This window comes from Neopelma chrysocephalum, unplaced genomic scaffold (assembly GCF_003984885.1).
Source record: "Neopelma chrysocephalum unplaced genomic scaffold, ASM398488v2 Primary Assembly neopelma1_80b, whole genome shotgun sequence".
Classification (NCBI taxonomy): Eukaryota; Metazoa; Chordata; class Aves; order Passeriformes; family Pipridae; genus Neopelma; species Neopelma chrysocephalum.
Window position 1 is genome coordinate 11,263,006 of NW_020897742.1, and position 20,082 is coordinate 11,283,087.

General features: G+C 41.0%; 1 protein-coding gene across 2 annotated transcripts; it reads left to right on the forward strand.

Annotated features, from left to right (window-relative positions):
* Positions 1–4,467: 4,467 nt before the first annotated feature.
* ALKAL2 (ALK and LTK ligand 2) lies at positions 4,468–18,945 on the forward strand. 2 transcript variants are annotated; one of them, XM_027690375.1, is made up of 6 exons: positions 4,468–4,549; positions 6,521–6,852; positions 9,345–9,398; positions 9,510–9,590; positions 11,942–12,008; positions 18,681–18,945. In XM_027690375.1, exons 2-5 carry the CDS (start codon positions 6,594–6,596, stop codon positions 12,004–12,006), a joined length of 459 nt encoding a protein of 152 aa, XP_027546176.1. In that variant the 5' UTR covers positions 4,468–4,549; positions 6,521–6,593; the 3' UTR covers positions 12,007–12,008; positions 18,681–18,945. The 2 variants fall into 2 exon arrangements, with proteins under 2 accessions (XP_027546176.1, XP_027546175.1); XM_027690374.1 differs by lacking the exon at positions 4,468–4,549 and adding an exon at positions 5,379–5,652.
* Positions 18,946–20,082: the final 1,137 nt, after the last annotated feature.

Genomic DNA, 20,082 nt, shown 5'->3' on the forward strand with positions numbered 1-20,082 from the left:
AGTTCTCTATGCTTGTGCTTAGCATTCAGATGCTGATAGTGAGTCATATGGGATATCCGTATGTTGCCTGAGATGGCATTTGTTTTTCAGCATAAATTTTCTAAGTGGTGCAAACACAATGTAAGATAACTTAGCCCAAAACATGGCTCTAAAAAACACATATGATCCACTTGTCTCCTCAAGATAAGAACCATGGCTGGGATGAAAGACAAAGGTACTCTGCCTCTAAAACTACTGAGTTTTTATGTATGCTGAAGCCATTCTCTTTCCTTTGGCACAGACAGACCACAGTAGGTGAGAAAATGTAATGCATTCCATCATCTGATGAGACATCAGCTAGGGCTTTTATTTGTAATCTTGATTTGATGTGTAAGGAGTTTCTGTGGCTACAGCTATATAACTCAAAGTGAACATATAGGAGTCAACCCATATGTAGTAGGCTCAGTGCTGCACAGTAGCTATAGAGCTGCTTATGGTCTGGACAGCAGTTTCTTAGAGTGACATTAACTCCCCACCCTCCCTTACCTGCTTAAAACTTCAGGGTCTGGTCTATGTTTGCATCTTCTTGTAGGCAATAGTCTACAGTTAAGAGAGGTTTGACTTGCTTCACTGGGACATTTATCTTTACTGTGCAAAAGAAAGTATCTCTCAAAACCTAAATACGGAGTAATTCAGAGAAGTGATCTCTGGAGATTTCAGGGGGTACTCTGAAGATCATGAAAGGCAACTAAAAAAGTGAGACTATCATTTTAAGACTTAAATTTCCTCCTGCTGATTCAGTAAGATTTCCACAGGAGTTTTGCATTGGTGCAGTACTGTTGCACTGGTGCAGCACTGCAAAGATGAATGAACATACTCTTGAAACTGGCTCAATAACTGAAGCACTGGCCAACTCAGAGCTGCCTTTACCTTTGAATTTACAGGAAGAGAAAAGTTCTAGCCAAAAATCTTGCTGGGAATTTTTGTTGTGGTTTCTTTTTTTAACTTACTACCAAACATCAAGCTGGCCCTGGTTGTAATTCTGATGAAACATTTGGGAACTCTATCAAAGTTCTTCAATTTTGGTTGCAGTGATGGTTAATGGGATTTTAATCTTGTTGGCATTTGAACCAGGTAGGAAGTGGGGAAAGCCCTTAAAATGCTCAATTGGCTCTAATACTCTTAACATCTGTTGAAGTTTTTGTTCTAGTTATATATGTTCTCTGGCTGATTTCAGTGCTGCAGGAATTCTTAACGCCTCATCTTTACTCTCCCCAGCAGCTGTCATTGGGCATTGCCTCTGAGAGTTGGAGGCTCACAGAGAGGACCGAGCCAGGTGCATAAATATTATTTCATACTTATGTACAATAGATTATACTGAAAACATATTCTGTATTTTCATAACTTGGAGCAGAGATTTTGGAAAGTATAATCTGATAGATGAGTGTATATATCTTTCTATATAGATTTTAAAATTAATTATCACACATGCAGATTCCATGTATGCGGTCAACACTTTGTAAGTCCAATTGCCACATCAACCAACTGATACCTACTCCACCCAAGAGAATTACCATCCTCATCTCATTCCATCATATTAACCTCTACCAGGATTGATGTGCAACTTGAAGACTAAATACTGCTCTTCTTTTGTGAAAATTCTGGTTTTTAAACCAAGACTTCTGTAAGCTGATGTGATGTTTAAGGAAAAAAAATGTATTTCAAAATATTTTTTGAGGTTTTGAGGTCAATAAAGAGCAATGCAAGAAGCATTTTTTAGCCTAGTCATACGAATGTCCATTGGAATTTTCTCCTCAGCATACACTCAGTTCATGTATTGGTTATGAGCCTGATTTAGACAATCAGCTCTGCTCTGCAATCACTTCAGAAAATGTTGCACTTGCTTTTATTAAATATAGATAGGAACCCTTATGTCTGTTATAATCAGCTGAAACAAGAGCATGCTTGAAACTGTAGGGCTCTTAGCATGAAAATTTCACCAGTCTTAGACGACAGAACCAGAGAACACATTTTCTTGTTTTCATGTACACCATGCAAGTAAAAGAAGTCAAGATATCTTTCCTTTACTGACTTAGCATGGCATACTAGAATGGAATCGGTGAAAACAGTGGCTAATGTGTGTTATTTAACAAAGCTAGAAATTCTGCCCAGCAATTGTTCCAAATCCCAAATGTAGTGCCTCTGTTTCGTAATGACCAAGGGAACATGGAACAGTAAAATAGTAATGCACTGGTTAAAACTATCCACCAAATATTGCATTTGCTCATTTGCATTTGTGTATGCTTATTTCACAAGGTCCTTAATCTGAGGACCATGAAGTTTACTTTAAAGATAGGGCATTTTTAATAACATTATAGATCTATCTATGTATAGATTTTGATTGTGGAAGGGTTAACTAACTTGATGTCCTGCAAAAATAAGACAAAAAAATAATACCAGCTTTAAATTAAAACTACCCCTCTGGGACAAGCCAAAATACTAATTGCATAGCAGTACCGCTAGTGATCTGCTCTCCCAGGTACATGTTGCTTTTTGGGACTGAATTTCATATCTCCCTCTCCACCTTCTTTTAAGGAAGACAAGCAGGTTTTCATCCTGGCAGGGAAGGTGTGTTCATCTTTCATCTCTGCCTGAAGGGATTAAAACTTACATCTTGTAAATCCTGGAAGAATGCTTTCTTCACCATCCTGGCTGCTAAGCACTGACAAGAGTCAGGCACTTCCCGGTATCCAGGGAAGAAGTCCAAGAACCTGTGCGTGGTCACAGCAAACTGTGCACCTACTCACTTTAGAAACGTCAAGAGTCACACCAGGGGTGCGTGGAAGGCTTGAGGATTGCAGTTTTGGCAAAATATTGCAGAGTAGGAACTTGACAGCATTTAGGTGGTTATCACCTAGATGGTTAGCTTAGATGGAGTCCTAAGACAACATACTTAAGAAAATATAACCTGTTGGAATATTAAATTACCATCCTAAAATTGTCAGTGGGAATTTCAATCAACTCCATTGAAGACATGGGAGCTATTACATATCTTTATATAATTCAGTGTAAACAAATCAGAATAAACCCTTGCATCAGATTCTGCATGCAGAAAAAGACAACTGACTGTTCATCTATCTCATCTCTGAGTTAAAATCTTCATTGTACTTTTAGTCTATGTCTGTATTAGTAAATTTAAATGGAATGTTTCTGAGCATTGGAATTCAATTATTTACAATGTTAATTTTTTCTTGGTGTGTCTTTGGCCAGTTCCAGCTATCCCATTCCCGTACTCATGGTGGAATTACCTTGTAAGAGGGATTAGTGCAGTTTCTTATAAAGTCCAATGTCTCTTCAAAAGGAAGAAAGCTACATTATTTAACAATTTGCCAGTTGTTCCTTGATAGTTGGTCTCTGTGCCAGACATGACAGGCATGTCTGGGTATATCTAACATACTAGGAAAAGCGCAGCCTCACATTCCTGACTTGAATTGGTGTGTACTCAAAACACAGGCTGCTCCTTCCTTATGGGATGGTGACCAAAAACAACACGGAAATTGCAGCTGTAAGGAAGGGGAGAATCTATCCAGGTGTTTAGTTGAATTCCTCTTTCAGTTCTGCAGCTGTATCTACCTTTTCCCAAAGAGATTATTTCAGGTGAAGCACTACTTGAAATGTAATCTTAGGAACAGAATATCAGGTTGTATACTGCCTGGCTTGTTTTCCATCTTCTCTGTCCCCAGTAGGTGACCCCAATGTGTCAATATTTGGAATTATTAACATGTAAATACAGCCATACCAAGTTATGTCATGCAAAGGGACATTCTTTCTCACTGTTGAACTGATTGTTCAATTTCTTTTTTCCCCTGAGCCTTAAGTTGTCTGGAAACAAACCATGAAGCCAAGAGGAGGTAGGATTCTGGACTCTTGACAAAGCTGTCTTGCTCAGTCTTGCCTCTGGGTCTTTTTCTTCATCATGTGGTGTGTATTTTTCCAGGTATTTTATTAATGGTTTTGTACCTTCACTGTGACAGCATGGGCTGAGATTTTTGTAGTAACAGACATATGTGCCATTTGTATGCCGTTTTTGAAGATAAATCGATTAATACAGGTAAAAATAATAAACCAGTTGGGGAACACAACTGCATGCAGTTAAGACACATACAGTAGGCGAAGCTGTGAATGCCCCGTCTCTGGAAATGTTCAAGGGCAGGTTAGACGGGGCTTGGAGCAACGTGGTCTGGCGGAAGGCGTTCCTGCCCAGGGCGGGGGGGTTGGAACTGGATGGTCTTTGGGGTCCCTCCCGACCCAGCCCGTCCGTCCCTCACGGCGGGACCCCCAGCGCCGCCTGGCGGCGGCCGCGACGCGCTCGGGCGGGTTGGGGCCGCTGGGGGCCGCTGTGGCCGCTGCCTGAGGGGACCGGCGCGGTACCTGCGGGCGGCCCCAGCCCCAAGCGCCGCCCGCTCCCGTCCACCGCCTCCCGGGGCTTGGGAAGCGCGCCCAACACGCGGTCCAGCTCCGCGTTTGCCCATTTCAGCTGCCAAGGGAGAGGTTTATCCACACAATCAAAGTAAACAGGGAAAGTTCAACCGGATCGTGTTTCAGCTCCCCCCACACAAACACCACCACGCCCTGAGGGGCTCCGCGGGAAGGGCGGCCGCGAGTGTGTGTTCTGGGGAGGGGTCTCGCAGGACGGGGCTCAGCGCTCGCCGCTTGCTTGTCACCTCTACCGAGGGGCCGGCGGTTGCGGGAGCGGACAGGGCGCTCCCGCCGGTGGTAGTGCCTTCGCTCTCCTCCTCCTCCTCCTTCTCCCCCGGCCCCGCTGTGAGCGCTTCCAAGCAGCGCCGCGCCGGGAGCCCAGGAAGCCGCCTGGCCACCCGGGACCGCCCGTGCCAAGAATCGGCGAGAGAGGCGGCACGCCCGTTCACTCCTTCCACCCAGATCGGCTCCAGCCACCTCTCCGCGGGCTTCCCGGCCAGCGCGAGCAGAAATAGCCTTCCCCTTCTCCAGCTCGCCCCCGCCCCAACACCTCCCCTTCCCCGCCGCAGCCGGGCTCGGAGTTCCCGGTAAACAGGAGGCTTCCCCGCTCGCCCCCCGCGGGGCTGCGGCCGCGGGCCGGGGACCTGCCTGACGGGAGCTGCGCCAGGGACATCAATATTTCAGAGGCTCCTCAGCGCGTTTCTAATTAAAGGCTCAGGCGAGGCGCCCCCCCCGTCCCCATCTTCCCGCCGCCGCCCCCTCCCACTTCACACACACACTTGGGACCGTCTCCTTACGTCGGAGAGAGGCGAAGGAGTGACTGAGCCCTGCCCGGGAGAGCCGAGCAGGGGGAGGGACGGGGGGGACCGGGGCGGGAGGAGAGAGAGGGCGGGAAGGGGGGGCTTGTGCGAGCAGCGACGCTCCCGAGGTTGCCAAGTGGACTTTTATTGTTTTCCACCCACTTCCAAGTCGATACTATCTGCCGTCTCATGTCCATCCTATAGCCTATATAAGCGGCTGCGCTGGGGCTGGCGGCGATGGAGTAGTTTGTGGATACAACGGGAGCGCAGGGACGGGAGGGGGGCGGGCGGGCCAGCCGCGGAATACTTGGACTCCCCACCACTTGCGGGCTGCTGCCGTCCGGGGAGCGGCTCCCGGGGGGAAGACACCTCGGCTTCTGGGACGGAGAGACAGGTAAAGCAGCCGGAGAGGGCCAGCAACCTCCTTCCCCTCCGTCTCCCTCCCCACGCCCGCACCCCTCCCGCCCTGCTTCGGCGGGGCCGGTGACAGCCCGCAGGCAGGAGCGGCCCCGCCGGAGTTGGCGGGGCAGAGCCACCGCGGGAGCGCGGGGCGGTGTGTGCGCGGGGCGCTCAGCCGTCCGAAGGAGAGCGGCTCCGGGGATGCCGCTGGCCGCCGCTCCGGGCTGCTCCCCGCGGCCGCCCGCGTTCCTTCCCCGAGCCGGGAAAAGGGACAGAGAAAGGGGAGGCTGGCGCTGCCGCTCCCTGCGCCCGGACGGCTGCCCCCCAGCCGCGCACCGCCTGTCCCGCCGCTCCTGCGCTCAGCCCGGGCGCCGAGCCCCGCAGCGAGGGTGGGGACCCGCCTCGGTGCGCAGCTGCCGCGGCTCGCCGGCACAAACTTCGGGAAAAGTTGTCGCCCCTCGCCCGCGCTGCTCCACTCCGCGGCCGCGGGCGGGGCGGGGAGAGGCGGGGCGGACCGCCGATCTGCTTCGCGGGGCGAGGGGTCCCGCCGGGCACCCCCGCCCGTCCCCGCTGCGAGGCTGTGCACCCGCCCTCCCGGGGGGCTCGGCTGCGGGAGGCCGGGCGGGCGCTGGGGCGGCTCTGCCTGCGGGGCGGGCGCTGCGGGCAGCAGCGGCAGCAGCGGACCCCCCGCCCTGCTCCGCCCCGCCAGCCCCCCGCGGCCAGGCGCGGGGCTGCCGGAGCGGTCTGCGCCCCTGCCTTGTGTAACCTGCGGAGTGGTCTCCGCTCTCTCCTCCTGTAATGTTTCCTGTTTCATCCCCACGACTCTCCCCACCTTCGACCCACCCCCCGATTTTCTCTTCCAGTGAAACAGGCGGCCTTCCACAGTAGCGGATCCTTCCTCTTCATCCCCTCGTGCACTCTTCAGGTCGGACTGCAATGAGTGGACTGAGGTCTCCTGGGCTGCTGGGGCTGGTACTCTTAATGCTCTCAGCAGGATATTGCAAAGAGAAAACTGACTCCACAGATTTGAAGGACAAGCAAAGTCTCTTAAATCTGATCATGGAGATCATTCAGGAACTGAAAAAGTACCACCTGGAGAAGGAAAGTGGGGTGCAGTACTTCTCCAAGCATGACTATAACTTGGATCGAAGGGAAGTGGCTGACTACGGAGGATACCAGGATGAGCAGAGAGTTGGTAAGTCACAGTCCATGACATAGGAGATCTTTTTCTCTAGAGTGCCTTAGTGAATGAGACAGCATATCAGGTTACTAATTTTATATCAAGAATTCACCGCTCAAAATACTGCAGGTCCCCTTTGGTATCAGAAACAGACACAGATGGAAAATTCAGAATAGAAAACCTCCAGTCACATCTCAGAGTCTTTTACTCTCTCAATAATTTACTCAACTGAAAGTCCAACTTCCTGTGGCTTTGAACGAAACCTATTAATAAGGGAAAAGACTGAAATGAGATGAGCTCAAAGAAACAAGGGATGAAAACGCTCTTTTTCCTGGAAGGTTACCACTTATAATGTGCTTGGTTTAAATGTTTCTTGGAAATGACCCTAGCAAGAATTCCCTTGCAGGACTATAGTATGTCCTTAAAGACCCCACGTCTAGAAGTCTTTCCTGAAGCTCAGCTTCATTGAACTTTTCGCCCTGCTTGTTCATTCCTTTTGTACTCCAGAGGTAGCACCTTTAATATACTAGGGAACTGACCCAGTACTCCTCTGCCACTGTAGAGGCTGTGACCAATCTGGGAAACTCCTGCAGTCATAGTTCTGTTCATTTAACTGACTCTTCATTTAACTGACTCTTCTCTAACCTCCAGTGAAAGCCCAGGTTTGTTTGTAAGATGTTCAGGTTGCATAGAGCAGTCCAGAAGTAGTCATACCAGTCACACAGTGATGGATAGTTACTGCTCAGTTCCATGATGTGCCTCTGTGCATCCAGTTGAAAATTGATTTGGCTTCTCCTGCTGCCATGTCTAATTTACTGTTCCCTGTCACTCCCAAGCCCTTACAGCATTACTGCTGCTCATCTTACCCCTCCTACTGAAAGTGACTGAGTATTTTCCAGCAAATGCCTACTCACCTTTTCCCAACATGGCTTTCATTTTGTTTGTGTGCTATTTATTTTGTCTTTATTGATCTCATAAAACTTCATTGTACCTTTTCTTCATTCTCATTCATATTCAAATATCCTTGTGATTTGCATTTATTGGTGGTTGTCATGAAAATGTTGCTTCTCCATCTGGATGATTAATGAATGTACAAAAGAAGACAATTTTGTTCCGCTTAAGATCATCACGGGGAGAACATTTTGTTTTATAAATGTTAAAAAGTCAAAGAGGCCAGACTAAGCAGGGAACCCTGATCTGCACAACTCTAAATCTCACCTTGGAACATGGGCATAGTTTTTGGTCACCCTACATCAGCATATTGGTGTGAAACATCTGGCTTGTGCTGAACAGTTATCTATTTGATTAATAAACCTGCTTCAGAGCAGATTAGTTGGTAGTGTTGTTACTGACTCCTAGGCAGGATTTTTCATTCTGTTATTATAATGGAGTTATTCCCAGCAACTGAAAAGGAACTACTAGTTAAGACTCTTTCATTTCAGTTTTGGCATCACTTTCCCAGTGAGTTGGTCCCATGGGAAATTTCTGAGTGAAGCATGTGTGTTTTTAATGCTCTTCATGACATAATTAGGTCAAATTGGATAAGGTCAATTTTACTTACACTGACTAAAGTTAGAAGTAAATGAAGAATGACTTTCGAGAAGTGTCTAACCTCACAAGTGAATCAGATCTGGATGGAAATGCTCTCTCACTTTATATCTGATAAGAGGTGCCAGGGGAGTGAAAAAGGCTGCTCAGGCAGTTATGGTCAAATAAATAAAGCACCATGTAGTGTATCATACACAATCAGCACTAAGCTATCAGCATAGAGTTTGTAACGGAAAGCAATCAAAGATAGCCGTAAATCAGGAAGTCACAAGTGAGGGTTAGGGCTAAAATGGATTTCAGTAAACCAGTTTCATTTTGCCATCTGCTGAACAGAAAACGCAAGGCGGTAAACCACAAACACAGGGAGCCAGAAGAGAGCAATTTGCTTGGAATCATTTCCTGTGAATTTTATTTACTGCTAAAGGGGAAGGAAAAAAAAGATTCCTGTAAGTAGATCAATCCAGTTCCATGATTACAGCAGAAGAGTGCTTGTACAAACATACCTGTGATAGAATAGTGGACACATTTGCATAAGAGAATTAGAAGACACAACCCCAAACTTGAGTTTATCTTTGGGTCTTTACCACTAGTGTAATACGCTATTTCTGAGCAACCATGAACTAAAATTTCTTGAAGAATTTAAATCTAGGTCAACTTGATAATATAATTCATAGAGAGCTAAAATCTGACTCTTAGTTAATAACCATCATCATTAATGACTACACATCTGACAGACATTGTTTCATCATCACAATGTGTTTCATAGAGCATTTTACAGGGGTTTCTATGTAAAACAAGTGCTTGAAATGTGGCCTACTGTATGCAAAGGGCTTTTGACTTCTGTGTACCTGTCAAGACATAGTGGTGATGTTTGCTAGACAGAATATTCCCTGTCCTCATACTATGCTTGGCAAGCAGAGTTCCAGCGCAGAGTGACTATTCTTTTTTCTGTCCAACAGAAATAGTTCCCAGAGATCTGAGGATGAAAGACAAGTTCTTAAAGCATTTAACAGGTATGTTTTAATTTTGCATTGGTATCCATCATTTCAAGTACATACTGTAAGCTGCACTACTCATTCTGTGACCTGTGCTAATTCATAACTTATTATTGCTTTATATTTCAGGTCCACTCTACTTTAGCCCAAAATGTAGTAAACATTTTCATCGGCTTTATCACAATACAAGGGACTGCACCATCCCAGCATGTAAGTGACAAAACGAGAAACTTCCTTAAAACAAAAGGCAACTCAAATTTAATAGCTCTATCAGGTACCAGTAGTGATACAATGTCAGAACTCATTCCTTGCAATGAAGAGTTTTGAGTGCTCTAAAATATACTGAGTATTCTTTACAGTATTGCTAGGACAGCATCAGCATTACAGAGAGGAAAACGGAAACAAAACCTTTTCACTGCAAATACATTGTGTACAATGGCTGTAAACACTGTGTCCTTAGGTACTGAAGTATATGACTCCTGGGTTCCAAATCAAGTGTTTGCTTTTCACAGGAACATGACTCCTCTCAGAAACATCTCATATTTACTTTCTAGTGCTGCAAATTCAATATAGGATCAGAAATCCAGGTGGGATTATTTCCTTTTCATTGATTATTTATCTAGAACATATTTTATAGACATTTTCTATTTTGACTATTCAGCTACCAGTCTATCAGTGATGTTGACAATGAATCTTTGCAACACTTGTGTTCAGTGAATTACAAAAATATAATTTCCTAAGGCTTAGGGAAAAAAAAAAAGTGCTGGTGGACACAAATAAGAAAATGCAGTTTATGATATCTCTTCACTGTTGGCAGCACAGAGACAATCAAATCAAACACTGACATTTATCAGTCAGTAGATGTGACTCTAGATTCATACTGAGGTGGACCTGTTGAGTAAGCAGATGCTATTTTCGTACAGCCTTTTCAGAATGGAAGCACACTTTATTTTACTTGTCTGAGGTCAACCAGTTGGGTCAGTAGCAGAGCTGGGAATAGAAACAAGAGTTACAGATTCCAAGTTTCAAGTATTAATAAATATTTCAGCCCAATATACTTTAAAGGCATATTTGGTAAGAATTGTGGACTTTTTCCCTGTTTGTAAGGCTTCAGATTAGGAATGCCTTGGAAAGATAGGGATTTATAGATGATAGCTAGCCAGATCACATTCTGTTTATATGGGTAGAGATATAAGTTGTTCATAACTTGTCTGTTTTGAACAAGCAAATGGTCATATTACCTTTTTCATAAGGATCACAATACAAACATCATTTGGCTCAGCACAGCTCCAAGCTGTGAAGCTATGAACTAGTTGGTCTTAAAGTCTAAATTGGCCTTTTCCTTCTGACAAGTGACATACCCACCAATATCATGTCTGGATAATGGAGGATAATTTGTATGAATGGCAATTATAGCATAACTATGCTGTGAGTTAGAGATTGTTAACATTGCATCTCTAGGAAACATTAGATGTAGTTACTCATTAATGAAATAATGCCTAAGGAAAATCAGCATCAGTTACTGGACTGGACTGACTAGCATCTTTTGAAGTAACTGTCTTCTAGGAAAATGACATAGACAGCCTACTTTAATTCTTCATGCACAGAATGATGTTACTTTTTGATAATATTCTGACTTCAAATAATACTGTTCATTCTGTGTAGAAATTCAAAGGCTAAACAACAAAGAAATTAAAAGCATCTATGAGGCTGCAACATGGTGGTAGCCAGTACAAAAGAATTTTGTTGGCATACTTTCTAGTACTTTGTACACTGTAATAGCACTGACACCTGAAAAGTAATTTACTTTTCTGTCTGTCCATAACCAGCTTTCACAATACTTGCTTTCAGTTTGTCATGTTAATGAAGAAAAAACCCTTTTGATTATTTTTTTAGTTTTGCATTGGTTCTGTCCCTTATTACGAATGCATCAAAAAGAAAAAGGTACCTAAAATATGAACAACTAACAATAGGAATACTACGGAAAAAACAGTTTTACTAGCTTTAAGATGAAACTTGATACAGTTATGAATGTTTGTGATGTGGTCACATACTTGGGCTGGACTTAACATTCCTATGACTAGATGTTATTTGTCTAATTTGAAGAAAATCTATTGGAGAATGGCATTACTTAATATTAAGTTGATAGCCTTGCTCGTTGAGGGCTGGATTTCAAAGCTGGATGAGCTTTTTTTTCTCCTCTAGTATGGAGATACTAGAGTCACATGTTTAGATCCTGCATGTAAGCACAGACATAGATATATACATTTTCATACATACAAACACTTGGAGAGCCTCCAAGCACATTCATGCTATTTGTTTACAGATGGAACATATGCAAAAGTCAGTTGCACAGTTAATGTGCCATTAGACATGGCTTTCAGTTACATAGTTTTTACACACTGCATTTCTAAGTCTAAGGAGTTGACTTTTATTCTGTTGCAAACGAAGGTATTCATTAAACTTTATTACAACACTAATTTGACATTGATATCAATGTTGATTTTTAAAGGCAAAATTGGTTACTTTGGTAATCTATTTATGCTCTTTTTTCATTACAGACTATAAAAGATGTGCCAGGCTTCTTACTCGGTTGGCAGTAAGCCCAATGTGCATGGAAGGATAAAGGTAAGCTTTTTCTTAGCAGTAATGACATTCCACTGCATAGCAAAGCAGAGGATGTTGGGCTTCATACATGAGAATTCATGGGCGTATAATAACAAGTGTCCTTTAGCTAAGGTATTCTCCTCTCACACAACTTAAAGTAACTGGCTTAATCTGGCAAATTTTGGCATCAAGGAAAGGGTACCCCCTGCTGGAAGTCATTACATAAAAGTCCATGTGCATCATCTGTGAATTATTTATAGCAGCATACAGTTAGCAGATAGTGATTTGTTGTTATAGAACAAAACTCTACAGCTGTGGATTATTTTTCAAGAGTTGACTCAGTACACAATTGCCTGTATCAGGAGCAGCAGCCACCCTTTTATGTGTGCAGCTGTACATCTATGGTGTACTCTTTTAGTCTGAGTTAATATATACATAGCTATACACATGAAAGCTTTATAAACATAGATAGGCTGCAGGTGCTTTTATATTCAATTAAAACGTATTATTAGTAGCATTGATAAACTAACTTCAAGCTACTTGGATTTCCTGGGATTTCATTGTGTTCACCTCTCATGTCTATGGGTTAATTCCCTCCTTTTTTGCCTACATGTACCTACTTCCCACAAATACTTGGGAAATTTCATCATGCACCAAAATAAAAAGCCAACCAACCGATCCAAAATGTACCTCCAAACGATCTGTATTTTTAGGAAACTGTCACAAAAGAATACAAAAGGACTAATTCACATTCTGTCCTCAACCTTTACCTGAGACAAAAATGTGACCTTGGACAAAGGCATAAATAATGACCATGTGGACTTGTCAGTAACGAATGCTGTCAAACCAAGATATTTTAACTCTACGGTGGAGAGAATTAATGAGAAAAAATAATAAATATTAAACATTTTAATTTTTTTTTTAAAAGCATTGACACTGTTCTGCATGGCATTCTCAGAAGCAAGCTAGGGAAATGTAATCAAGATAAATGTAAAAATGACTGGAAAAAGATACACAAGTAAGTTATTAGTGTTTCACTGTCAAAACTGGAAAAATGTATTGAGCAGCGTCACACAGCTTCATTATGGGTGTGATATTGTTCAATACTTTCATTAATAACTTGGGTAATAGAATACTATATTTAAGGATTAGAGTAGTGTAGGAGAAGCAACCATGATACAGTACAATCTTGAAATTAAAAATAATCTTAGAAAATAAGCTTGAATAGTTTAAAACAAGGATAAAATTTAAAGAGCAGAATTATGAAGTCATGTAGGAGTATTCAGCTTCAGAATTACCAGAATGCCAGAATCCACGGCATTTTGTGAATAGACAGATAGTTTTGTCAAAAACATAGGGGTTGTAGTGGATCACAAACTAAACAAGTCAACCATGTCACACTTGACAAAAGTCAAACAACATACTGGAATTTATAAATAAAATAATTGTTTATGAAACATCTGAAATAATCACTGTTTCTGGAATACTGTATTTAGTTAAGGGCACCACACTTGAAGACATATGGGTGCTTCTTAAAATAGTCCAAAGAAGAGCAGTGTGGATCACCAAAAGCCTAGAAAAAGTTTAAGAGAACAGCTAAAGGAATTGGGATTATTTAGTCTAAAGAAAAGATGACTGCAGGAAAACATCATGGAGCTATTCAATTTCATAAAAGGTTGTTACAAGCGATTCTCTCTATCCACTGTGGATATATGAGATATAATTTGTTTAACTTTGCAAATAGGTCAATATTATTACCAATAAGCGGATACATCAGAGTAGGAAATTCTTTTCTCCCTTTCTTTAAAAAGTTTTATCTGTATCTTAACATCCCGTCATGTAAACATAAACTTGTAATATGTAGGAACAGGAACTAAAGTAATTCACATCTCAAGCTGGGAGTCTATTTAAAAATGTCCATCTCTCAAAAAACACCTTTGCTCAACTAGCAGGCATGTTGCAATGTCAATAACAACAACACTTCTGTTATTCTCCACATAGACACAAATCAGTAGTGGTAGAATTGTTAAGCAACCTCTGTTAGTAGGAAGACAGACTATTCTCTAACACATATGCTTTGAGATTCATAAATGTCTCCATAAGATTAAGCATCTTTTCTCCTCAGAGCTTTTCTACTGCATCAGTTCAATTTGCGTGAAGCAAATTAGGTTTCCTGTTTTTCTCATTATCTGATTTTCATTTCATTGGAGGCTTTTAAGTGGGCTGGGCTACAGATGGACTATTACCCTGGCAAACTGGTAGTTTTGGTAGATTTTTCAGGTCTGTGGACATCTATCCGTTTAGAGATCAAATTAAAGGAAAAAAAAATAGATTTGTTTTCCTTTCTACACTAAATGCATTTTGGACTATCACAGCTTTAAAGCACACAAGACATTGAAACTCTGAGCTAAGATCAAACAAGAAAATAAGATGTGAAAACAGGAATTGGACATCTGTGACTGTCACAACACATACCTGAGTGGGCCCATATGTGTGTTTGTGGTACAACGTGTCTTATGGAGCCTTCACTTTTTCTCATTTCCCCTACACATATGTAACTGGGCTCCATCTTCTCTTGTTTTTTTAGTGTATGTTCCCATTCTGCCTGTCCCACAGATATGAGCAATGCAGGGAGCCAGTAACGGCCCTTCAACTTGTTGAGATTGCATAAGTGAAGCCAGAGCAACAGATTTGTATTACCACATCACTCAGTAGTCCTTTTTTTTTTTCCCAATCAGCAACCCAGGCCATATTCCTTGGCTGCCACCAGCATCATCTCTGATTAATTTTATTCTGTAACCTCTTCTTGTGGTCAACACAGCTATGCTAAGAGTCCTGTCCTTGATGCTCTTTTTTGCTCTGTTCTTCAGTCAGCTTCCTAGGATTTCCCATATTCCATGGTTGCTTTGCTCCACCCTATGCAGATACATCCTACAACTGTAATGTTGTCCCTATCTGCAGTAGGTAAGAAATGTCAGGAACAAAATTTCTTAAGTCTTCACCTAAATAAAGTTCCCAATTCAGATCCTGAGTATTTCCTGTGACAGACAGTGATGAATCTGAAAATCTGTCCCTTTTGACAGCATCTGTCAGAGCCACTTTGGGTACAGTCATACAGATTTTACTGCTTTTGTTTGAAAACTGCAGGTGTTACTGTTGGTGCGTTCCCTTTTCCATTAGCTGTTCTTTAAGTGTTTGCTAGAGCCCAATACTGATCTCATAATATATGTTGAAAACCTCCTCGTACCGTGAGTACTAGTTAAAAAACTAAGGACTGCATTAATCACATATTATTACATCCTTCTGTTTTGAAGATTTCTTCTATTTCTATACAGACAAGTTTTATGGGGTTTTTTACCTTTATAAAAGCGTCTACAGTTATTTCAAATAAACAAAGTAAAACTAATGACAAACACTTTTGCACTAATAAATACAAGACTGGTGTAAGTAGTAGGAAACTTGGGCTAAGCAGAGAAAGTGAGGTTTTATATACTATAAAAAGGGTATGAAAAAATCTATTAGTTGCTTCCTTCCTTAAGAAGCAGATACAAAAAATTAATATTTGTACATACGAAGGTCTAACATTCTTTATAAAATTCCTAATAAGCTAAAGCCCACTGATAACTGAAAGTTCCTTTGGAACTCAGAAAAATCTGTGTAAACTCCTTAAGATGTATTGTCCATAGTAGTAATGTACATGAAAAATGCTGAAAATACAAGTTAAAGTTGGAAACTTCACATACATGAAAACTAGAATACCCCACTGAATATCCCATTCCTATACACCATTTTTCAAAGTGTTCTTAAACCAAGTTAATATTTGGGTACTTAAATTTGGCTTCAAGTGTTTTGTTACAATGGAAACAACACATTGCTTTCTCTCTTACACTGTTTCTTATTCAGAGTAACATCGAGTGCATTCAAGAAATGTAACACGCTTTCATAAAAGTGAAGGCGAAATTAAGATGAGGGGGTTGTGTATTATTCAGTGAAGGCAGACCCTCTTTTTCTAGAATATACAGCTTGATCCATCACATACAGCTTCTCAGGGCATGTTCAGTCACCTCTGTGTCTGGTGCCAGGAAGTAGTTTCCAAGGTAACTAACTGAAGACTTTTATCAGAACTACTGCTTTGCATTAAATAGGCAGCCAGTGTAAGTTACTAGTGTGGCATAGTCCAACTTTATTAAGCAGCAATTTGTAGTTTTGCTTACTATGGGATGTCTGTGGCTAACACCAGATGGAACATTAAGAGCTTTATCGTCTTCATTGCATGGATCTCTGATTACATCACAGACTTCCACCTGGGTGTGCACACTTGAGGAAAGAATTTTTTGATGTAAGCACATGGAAGTTTTGCTACAAAATCCTACTGGCACAGTATTTTAAGATTTGTATTGATCTTTAAACCAGTAAATTCTTCTCATACAGATTAGCTTTTTCTTACCAAGTTTATCATCATGCACAGATAATAACCAGAAGCAAATCTGGAAAGCTGTAATATGCCTTTACACTAGCTTTCATTTGTGCTTTTAAAAATTGGAACAATTGCATGGTTTGGTTGGTTGGTTTGGTTGGGGGCTTTTGTGTTTATTTTTCCTTGCATTAGCAAAGGAGAACTAAAAATTGAGTTAAAGAGGGGAGAGAAATTGTATAGTTACCTATGTTCTCAACAGATGCTGTAGTCAAATCGTGTTCAGGAACTCCACTAAGACTACCCATCACCCTTCAGCTAAATTCCAGTCTAATTTTCCTAGACTGATCCATATGATGTGAAATAAAAATTTAAAAGAAAATACAGCAGATTTATCAATGCTAAAAATCTGAGGCCTTTTCAAGGGTCTCTGAAAATGCCAGGAGTTTAGAAAACTTAAGTTACCTGAGCACTGGGAATCTAAGATCCAGAGCTTTTGATCAGATACCCATACAAAAGCAGGTCTGTATAAGCATCCTATCCACTGTTTTTCACCCTCAGTGAGCTGCATATTCCCATTAGTAATGAAAAAAAACTATTTATTACATTTTCAGTGTTTAACTTGTCAGTTGTACCACACACTGATCAAACCAAAAGCATGTTAATTTCTTTTAAACATCACTTTTAAACATCATAGCCTAAATAGGGTACAGGAGGACCATATATACAGAAAATAAGCTAGATGACAATGCAAGACAAGAAAAATTTACATCAGCTTCCACTCTAAGGAAAGATATTAGAAAAAAAAAAGTCATTGTCCTATCTGCAAAGCCAGAGAAAAACCCTTAATTACATTAAGCTGTTCTGTAACATTATTACATTTCCTAACAGCTTTCAAAAATTGCAAAACTAAATGTTTAAATACTACTAACAAGTATTTCTGTATGCACCAATAGCTTGATTTCCAGTGGATTATGTCAAGTCCAACTGACTTTGCATCCAAATGATTCTATTATGAATTATGCTTAAGCAGTAGAATATGTAGAGAAACTTAAGAGTATCAGAGACTTCACACTGATCATGGGAAGGAGAGTTACCTACATTCAGACAGACAATATGAAACCTTTAACTGTGAAAAATGTCATCAGCAGAACTCTAGCATCAGAGTACCACTGGTTTTTATCTCCCACGTGGACTTTTGATGGCTATGAGACACACAAGCTTCATCTGAATCTGTTTGCATGTAAGAGCAATGTCTTTTGACTGTGTAGTTCCTGCTGATTAAAAAGACATCATACATTTTTTACTTCTAAAAAAGAACAATAACAGGCTTGGAAGGACATGAAACTGGGTGGACAGACTTGTAGCATTCAGTGGTCACCCATCTAGAAAATCTGGTTGCAGAAAACAAACTCAGAAGTTACTGGAGAGAGGATGGACTTCTAGATATGTATACTCAGTTACACAACATTTTCTTAGAATGGTTTAAAGGTGTGGGGGAACAGGGGTCTGAAAACCTTCACTGCTCAACCTCTGAATCAACATTTCTAGAGTATAGACAATATACATACATATGCAATGTGGAAACCTGTCATTTTGTATCAGTGATTTTGATATCAGTATCATAGAAATGATTTTGATTTCATTCCAAGAAACTATTCTGGGAAGAATTACTAGAACCACCAGCAAATTGAACCACTGCAGCTCCTGCTCAGTTTGTGCTGCCTCAGTGTTTGCATGTTCCAGGAGCTATATTTATATGATCAAATCTCGGAAAGTTACTTCTATTTGTTTCTTGTTTATATGATTCCAAGTTTCTTCACAAATGGGCCCAATGATATATCAAATCCTTTCGAGATCCTAGCAACAACTGACTGACACCAAGGCATCTAGACAGAATTTTGCAATCTGTTAATGCTATTCCTGAGGTTTATTCACTTTTTGACTTCACAGCTGCAGTCATTAGAACAGGCCAGACTTAACTATGAGCACATTTTGAAAGGTAGAACTGGATTTTCCTAATCTGTCTACCTAAAATGAACCATCACAAAAAGGGACGCTTTCCAAAATTTCAGCCTCGATTAACAAAGCATTAATTTAACAGTCAGGTTGATACAAACTGAGCTAAATCAGAAATGCACTACTGGATCTTTCAAAAGTTATTATGGAATTCTCCAGTTTTATATACTATTTTCAGCATGATAAACACATTTTCAAACACATCTATGTGAATATAAAAATAGTGAAAGGCAATTTTCTTCTTTCTTTTAATCCACCAGATATTATTACCATGACAAGAAACACCAAGAACCAAGAGAAGTGCCTTGGAAACCAACAGGGAAATAGAACTTACTACCTTTTAGCAAATTCCATTGTGAACAAGAGATTTATTTTTGCAGATTGACAGACTACTTCCCATAATTCTTTTAACATGCATTTTGTATGCCATCAAGTTTGCAGATTGACATTCTTTACAGTAGCATAACTGCCAGTAGTACTTAATGCTCCATACTTTAAAACACACTTTACAATTGATGTGTAATGCTGCCAAAAATTATGTAAACACAAATATTTCACCAAGAAAATTGATGTTCTGTTGCTTAATTCTAAAATTTTAAGGAATGTTTGTTTGTATATCTAGAACTACTAAAGATCTGCTCCACGGTAGTTGTGGTCACTTGACACCCTTCATGCTTATACAATTTTTTTAAAAGTTTGGTTAAAACAGACTTGCATTAGGGTCACATTGTACCCTGGGAGTACAAACTGCATGACAAACAGGAACGTAATTCCAAGTAGACATACTTTTTGGGACAGTGGAGCATGGATTTTGTACACAAACACAAGCTGCCGTTAATTTACTTTATATAATAAATGTATAAAACATTCCAGCAAACGTGCAATATGTAAATACTGTAAATAACAAGCGTAAGTAATAAAGTGTTTGGTATTAAGTTGTTCTCAATTTGCTTTCTGTTCATTGAATCCAGGTAAACAAGCTACCCTCTGGTAGCTGCTGTCATTTATCCACACTTAAACCTCTTTCCAATAAGAGCTCACTAGTGTAAGAAGGAAAGTTATATCCACCTTAGAGAAGTTCAGTAATCTGGACACTCTCTGTGTGTCTTCCAATCCCACAAAATGCCCATAAGGCTGCTTCAATTCTCTCCAGCATTATAAGATGGAATATTTTTTATGAATAACAGTTGTTTTAGGATTTTTTGTTTGTTTGGGGTTTGGTTTTGGGGGGCCTTTTTGTTCATGTTTGGTTTGGGGGTTTTGTTTGTTTTTGTGGGTTTTGTTATTGTTGTTGGGGTTTTTTTAATAATCTGCAGTCTATTCATGATACTGCAAGGCAATATAATCAGCAAATGTCCAGTAAATCATTTTACTATTGCAGAATTTTTAAGGAGTCAGTGAACACTTAGTTGAGAAGCCCTGATACACATTTCCCTTTCTTCCTTAAATCAGATATTAAAGTCAGTTGACAAAATAAAATGGCTCAAACGGGAAGAAATTTTTTATGTGCAATCTGTAGATAAACCACATGTACTTTTAACTTATACTGGCATTTAGTTTTCTTTCTATCCTCAATTTGAACCACAAAATGTAAAACCAAAACTAACATCCCTCCCCACCCTGAAAACTCTAGGAGCTGAGATTCTTGAAATGGACACTTAA